Source organism: Eptatretus burgeri, chromosome 2, assembly GCF_056783735.1.
Source record: "Eptatretus burgeri isolate ZD-2024b chromosome 2, Ebu_testis_v1, whole genome shotgun sequence".
NCBI lineage: Eukaryota > Metazoa > Chordata > Myxini > Myxiniformes > Myxinidae > Eptatretus > Eptatretus burgeri.
The window spans coordinates 126924081-126931546 of NC_140962.1; the positions used below are offsets into that span (position 1 = coordinate 126924081).

The 7466-nt window shown below is 43.2% G+C and overlaps 1 protein-coding gene across 1 annotated transcript; it reads left to right on the forward strand.

Moving 5' to 3' along the window:
• The first annotated feature begins 517 nt into the window (after positions 1-517).
• Positions 518-1331, forward strand: LOC147033039 (protein FAM200C-like). Its single transcript, XM_085851072.1, has 2 exons — positions 518-943; positions 1026-1331. The coding sequence occupies exons 1-2, from the start codon at positions 518-520 to the stop codon at positions 1329-1331; spliced, it is 732 nt and encodes a 243-aa protein (XP_085707198.1).
• Positions 1332-7466: the final 6135 nt, after the last annotated feature.

The following is a 7466-nucleotide window of genomic DNA, read 5'->3' on the forward strand; positions in this document are numbered from 1 at the left end:
TGTAAATAATGAACACATTTAAAATGTATTTATTCTGAAAATCATTAAGTTCTTCAAGCATATGACAGACTTGTTTACCAACAATGCAAGTCAGCTTTTTTTTTTAATTCACACATGGTGTGAATACCATATACATGTGTTATGATCCGGCAGCGCAATTCCCAGCAAGGCGCGAGTACTGAGGCGGCGCGTATTGTGTTTTAGGCGCGCTGCCGTTGGAACTGTGAATAATTTTTTTTTGACGCGCAGGGTGAAAATCGATGCATGTGCTGACCAGAGCCCGGAAATATATTATTATTGTTTGGCCTTATCATTGGTGTTCGTCTTTTGACATCTTGTCGTATTGATTTCGTCATTCAAAAAAGCTTCACGTCTGGTCGGCTTCAAGATGTCGGCCTCAAAGAAAAAGTGTCGTCAGTATTCCGTTGAATACATCAAGTATGGATTCATTCTATCCCTGACGAACACGCAGTTACTGATGTGTTTGTTGTGTGGTATCACGCTGTCCAATGAAGCAATGAAACCATCTCGACTGAGCGAACACCTGAGTAAAAAGCACAGTGATAAGGCTGGCACAGAGATCAGCTATTTCCAATCGCTGAAAGATAAATTTGAGAAGCCATCTATGGTGATGATAATGTTCAAAGCCAGCCAAAAGCTCGTGGATAAAGGACTGGAGGCGTCGTACAAGCGGTCATTGCTCATCGCCAGATCTGGAAAACCGTATTCAATCAGCGAACAGTTGATCAAATCGGCTGTTGGGGAAGTGATAAAAACTGTTATGGGCCAGGATCCATATCCAGATCTCACGTCGATTGCGCTCAGCAATGATTCCGTGGCCAGGCGGATTGATGAAATGTCATCAGATGTAAAAGATAAGCTGTGTTGTGAGCTGAGAAGCACGCACTTCGCCATCCAGTGGATGAGTCCACTTTGCGTGACAGTGAAGCTCTCTTACTCTGCTACGTTCGCTTCATCCATGATCAGGAAAGGGTGGAAGAATTGTTGTTTGCCCGCTCCTCCAGACTCATATGAAGGGTTCTTCCATCTTCCAAACGTTGGAGAAGGACTTTACTGATAAGAACATACTGATGGAGAACATTCTCAATTGCGCGACGGACGGTACACCACCGATGGTTGGCCACCAGCGTGGTATTATTGCGCTTCTGAAGAACCAGGTACCGTCCGTGTTCGCCATTCACTGTCTCGTGCACCGCCAGCATCTTGCAGCAAAAGCTCTCAGCACCAGACTTCATGCATCCCTCCAAAAAGTAATCAAAGCAGTGAATAAAATGAAGGTGTCGTCTCTGCATGATCGGCTGTTTCATTAGCTTTGCCAGGAGAATGATGAACCATTCGAGAGGCTCTTGTTGCATACCGAAGTTCGATGGTTATGCAAAGGCACTTGTTTGACCCGTTTCCATGCTCTCTTCTCGACAGTGGCCGAGTTTCTGTCAGAAATGATACAGAGTTATCGGAGAAAGTGAATGTGATTGAGCATGATGTGGCTTTCCTCGCGGACATATTCAGTATACTGAATGATGTCAACAAACACCTCCAGGGTGACCATATGACGCTGATTAAAGCAAAGAAAGTGATCGGCGCATTCGTAACCAAGGCGACTCTGCACAGGGAAACCCTCGGCTGCAGAGATATGTACCACTTTCCCCAGTTGGCAAAGGAAACTGCTGTTTCTGTTGACGAGCTGCTCGTTTATTGCAATCACCTTGAGAAGATTCGTGGAGATATGGAGCAGCGTTTCAGAGACATGCTAGAACTGTCGGTGCAAGCATGGGTGATCAACCCATTCAAATGTGACATTCGAGATGTGAAGCGCGAATTATAGGACAAAATTATCAACTTGTTGAATGATGACGAGGCGAAGGCAATATTCTCGCAGCATGAATACGGCAAATTCTGGATTCTGGAGCGGGGCAAATACCCCACAATGTGGACAGAGGCTGAACTGCTGCTCATCATTCCTAATTGAAAGAGGGTTCAGCACCGTGACGGTGCTGCTGAGGAAGTATCGAAACCGCCTTGACATTTCCAAGAGGGGCGATCTGCATCTCTACCTCACTGAGATGGAGCCAGACGTTCGTAATCTCGCAACGGGTCACCAGGCCCACCCTTCACTCTAACGGTATTTCGGCCTGTGATAACAGATTCCCAGTTTGCCTCACCTGGACCTGGTCAGCTGAAACATTGTAGGTAGTGCAAAATAAAATAGAAAACTAAAGGAAAAGTAAAGTATAATAAAGTAAAATATTATTCAGAAAATATTTGGCTTCTGTTATTTTTGCTTCCTATTTTCACAAATTCGGACTATCCTATTGCCCACTGGGTGTCCGACCACGAACGATAGGACAAGGGGGCATTGGGCCGGTCCAAGAGGGCAGAAGGGGGCGGTAGTCAAAAAAAGTTTGAGAACCACTGCTTTAGACCAACGTATATATAATATATATGCGCATATACATATAAACACATTAAAGCTTTCAAAATCTTCTCAAACAGTTGAACAGATCGAGGCGAAACTTTTCAGGTTTGCTCGTCGATCCATGAGGAACAAAAAGCTCTCCACATTTGTTGTCATTGGTCACAAGGTTTGCCAAACATATTGGATTTACCCGAAAACCTTTAAAATTAATCTTCTCTGGAACAACTTGACATTGAGGTGAATATTCATCCAAATGTTTCCCAATCCTTGATAACACCAGGGTGTTCATGAATAACACTGAACAACAAATTTCAAAATTTTTTTTTTACTGGAGATGTGTAAAGTGATTAAGACTAATTTGGGTACGCTGATTTCAAAAATCATAACCGTTTTGCTGTATCACGTCAGGATTTTCAGGAACAGAAATATTCCCATTGCCTAGAAGTCAGGATTTCAATGAAATTTACATATGTCTTTAACATGTCTATTTCGTACAATTGTTGTTAACTTGTGTTATATTTCTTTCTTTCAGATAAAGATGAGTAGTCGTTCCTGTACCAATCATCCTGACAACTTCTGTTATGTCTGTGGTCGGTATACCAAAAAAGATCAACAGCGAAGTATATCTACAGCAGTGAAAATGAAGGCCGCCTACTTTCACTACTTCGGGTGTAAGGTGGGGGACCAAGAACAGAGCTGGGCACCACACATCTGCTGCACAAGCTGTCACACAACCTTGACTCAGTGGTTGGTGGGCAAGCGCGCGAGCATGCCATTTGCGGTGCCCATGATATGGCGTGAGCCGCAGAATCATCATGATGATTGTTATTTCTGCTGCACAAGCATCGCCGGCTTCAACAAGAAGAATAAAGGTCACATCAAGTACGCTGACTGCGTCTCTGCTCGTAAACCTGTGCCTCATGATGACGAGAACCCCGTTCCAACACCTCCAGCTGATCAGAACATAGCTGTAAGCAGTGGTGAAGAGGATGGTGATGAACCTTTTGAACCCGACACTCAAGAATCACACCTTCTGAACCAGGGAGACTGAAATGATCTTGTAAGAGATCTCTCACTGTCAAAGGCGAAGGCAGAGCTGCTTGGATCAAGGCTGCAGCAGTGGAATCTACTTGCACCTAACACCAAGATATCCTTGTTCAGAGCACGTCACAGAGACATGGCTGAGTTCTTTGAGATGGAAGACACGATGACATTCTGCAGTGACATCAACGGTCTGTTGAAAGAACTTGGGTGTGACCACGATCCTGCAGACTGGCGCCTCTTCATCGACTCGGGGAAGAACAGCTTGAAGGCTGTTTTGCTCCACAATGGCAACAAGAAACCATCAGTCCCAATGGCTCACGCGTTCGGCATGACAGAGACCTATGAGACTATGCGGCAGCTGCTTGATTCCATCAAGTACAATGACTTCAACTGGCACATCTGCGGAGACTTGAAAGTGGTGGCGCTGTTGTTAGGGCTGCAGTCAGGCTACACGAAATACATGTGCTTCCTTTGTCTCTGGGATAGCAGAGACGACAAGAATCACTGGACGAAGAAAGATTGGGAAGAGCGAAAAGAGCATGTACCTGGTCGACACAACGTGAAGCATGTCGCCCTTGTCGACCCAGCCAAGGTTTTCCTTCCACCACTCCACATAAAGCTCGGCTTGATGAAAAGTTTTTGCACGGGCAATGGATCTGAATGGGCGTGGGTTTTTATACCTCAAGGAAAAGTTTGGCAACACCTTGTCGGAGGCCAAGATCAAGGCTGGTGTCTTTGTTGGACCGCAAATCCGACAGATTATGAAGGACGAAACTTTTCCGACAACTCTAAACCCCAAAGAGCTGGCAGCGTGGAGGAGCTTCAAAGCTGTGACGGACAACTTCTTGGGAACGAGCGCGCGGACAACTATGAAGAAATAGTGCAGCAGCTGCTGGAGTCCTTCAGGAAACTTGGCTCCAGGATGTCCCTGAAAATCCATTTCCTACACCAGCACCTGAACTTCTTCCCTGACAACTTGGGAGCAGTCTCGGACGAGCACAGCGGCGATTCCACCAGAGATTTCACTCATGGAGACGCGTTACCAAGGGCGGCACAACCCGAACATGATGGGCGATTTCTGCTGGTTCCTGCATCGTGAAACTGACACAGAGCAGCACAAACGCAAAGCCAAATTCCTAAAGCATTTTTAATTACATTCTAGTGGAGTTTTTCTGTAATTTCTATAATTTTGAAGCATTCATGATGAAATAAATGAATAAATGAATTTTTGTAAATTTCATTGAAATCCTGACTTCTAGGCAATGGGAATATTTCTGTTACTGAAAACCCTGACGTGATACAGCAAAACGGTTATGATTTTTGAAATCAGCGTACCCAAATTAGTCTAAATCACTTTACACATCTCCAGTAAAAAATTTTTGTTGTTCAGTGTAATTAATAGGTCACATGATCTGGCAGCCATATTGTATTCAATGAAAATCTTTAAGAAAAATTATTTCTCCTGAACCGCTTCAACAATTGACGTGAAGCATTACAATTATAATCGAGTAGTCATGGGGAACACATGTTTTTAGGTTTCAACCTTATCGCACGCATTCTCTGGCAGCCAGAATTAATTCATATATTTAATCTGGGTACAGGGATTTAAATCAAACTTGGTACAATATGTATAATGATGCAATAATGTGGGCAGAGGCATACTTGGTGACATGCTTCATCTAAAAGTGCCCTCAATTTATATATTTTTAATCAAACCACTTGTATTCTTGCAGCAGACTTGTATATACGAGTTTCCTGAAATAGTCAGACACCTTTCTGCTCCCATAATTGGGCATTGCAACCCACACTTGCCTCGACAGAGGAAAATCTTGGCAGAGGATTCATCAAGGAGATAAGCTGCAGTCTTGATGGCCAGCTTGTGTGCTCACCTTGTGGGTTTGGCCGATGCATTATGACATTTAAACCCTGTGACTCCAATGAAGTTTTGAAGCACAATAACTCTGTCAGCATCCTGGATAAGAGGACACTCATTTGAACCGAATAGTCCAATGAGCATCCTCTTCCCCAATGAAAACCATGGGGTGAAGTGCGGTCTGTATATGGACACAATGATGTGTTCCTTAAGGTCTAGTTATCACCAACACACTGTCAGCTTGGATATGGTTGTCACAGGGGCTCGATTGTGATCCACCAACCTCGCTTTGAGAATGATATGGGAACCACGGACATTGTTTTTCAGTTATTGGCTCAACAAGGACATTTTCAACAGGGTTCTTCCTCCAGTTCAAACACCATTTTGGCTTCTTACGAAACCTCTTGCAACTGCTGACAATTTTGATGTGAATTCTGTCATTGTTTGGAGCGACAATTAAAACAATGAATAAAATAAAATGCAATGTCGGTTTTATTGTGCTTTTGTGCAGCAGCAGCAGCAAATGGTTTTGGGGATTTCTTAGTTCATTAAGGAAAATAATTATATTCTCTCAACTAAAACAGTTTTTGTTCAATTAACAAAAGAATCAATCCTCATATCATGCTAATATCTCCCCACTTCACTTGAGTTGTGCTTCCAGCATTGACTGACTGTAGTTTGGTGTGTTGCTACTTTTAATTTGCTATCACTGGGAGAACATATATTACACACATGCAGCATGTTACACAGAGAGAGAGAGAGAGAGAGAGAGAGAGAGAGAGAGAGAGAGAGAGAGAGAGAGAGAGAGAGAGAGAGAGAGAGAGAGAGAGAGAGAGAGAGAGAGAGAGAGAGAGAGAGAGAGAGAGAGAGAGAGAGAGAGAGAGAGAGAGAGAGAGAGAGAGAGAGAGAGAGAGAGAGAGAGAGAGAGAGAGAGAGAGGAAAAGAGACCATTAAAGCTCCAACGACCCCCCCCACCCAAAGACTGCAAAAACCCTCAAACATCTCAAGACCCAGAAGACCATTGAGACCAAAAACTCCCTGAGGATCCAACAGTCCCTGAAGAGCCAAAATGACACTGTGGACCCTGAAGAACCCTCAGACTTTAACACCATTTTGATCCCATTCACCCTTCAGAAATTTAAGACAGCTTTGACGCTTTACCACTTTACCACTTGGACCTTCTTAATATCACAAATGAAATTTCAAATAAATACATCCCCAATATTACAAACATATTTGCAGAAAATAAATGTTTGGCTTATGATTGGTGTAAATCATGCCAACACAGCAAATCTGTGATGTCGATCTCTGCAACGACGTGTGGAGAGGCGAGCGTAGTGAGCCGAACCACACTAGTTAGTTACGAAAACCACGAACAGTATGAGGAACTGTATCCAATGGCAAAGCTTTAGTAACTGGTACTGGCCGAAATTAAAGTTGGATGATCCATGGCTTTCAATTAACGAGACGGATTCTTGTTATTTAATCTATCGCAGTTGCTCACGCATTCTTCATTTCAAACCCCAAGCCAGAGTAGAAGAGCCATTACCGAGACTGAAAGATTCTTCATGATCAACTTCTCTTTATTTGTCAATTGGAAGGCAGTTCATAAACTCATTTATGTGGACGCTGTTTTGGAACTGCTTGATGTTGATGGTGAAATGGTTGCTGCATGGATAGGAGCTATGCAGAATCTCATTGCTTCCAAAACGAAAAGACTTGAAAAATAACGTTGACCGATACCTTCCGAAGCTGAATCCTGGATCGAATAGATATGACAAAAAAGGGAAAGTGCACAGACAGTGAAGACTTAGAGAGGAGAAAGAAAGAAGATTACTTGCTTCAGTTTCGTTCTTCCAAGTGTGAATATTTCACATTCTTCTCTGAAACATATATGCTGACAAGAGACTAAAACTTCTGAACGAAATATGACTATGAAACTTTGAAAATGAACGATGACTGAAATATGTATATATGAAAATAAATATGACTCGCACAACCACCACGCTCTGCGTCAAGGATGGAAGACACTGGTGAATTAATACCCTTTGCATGTGAGGAGAACCAAGGATACCATAGGCATAGACTCTTATTAGTGAACCTAAACAGATT

Bases quoted from the DNA above. Each gene is read 5' to 3' on its own strand.
- LOC147033039 (XM_085851072.1), top strand. From the start codon at position 518: ATGAAACCATCTCGACTGAGCGAACACCTGAGTAAAAAGCACAGTGAT. The intron at 944-1,025 runs GTGAAGCTCTCT...CCGCTCCTCCAG, and splicing joins TGAGTCCACTTTGCGTGACA to ACTCATATGAAGGGTTCTTC.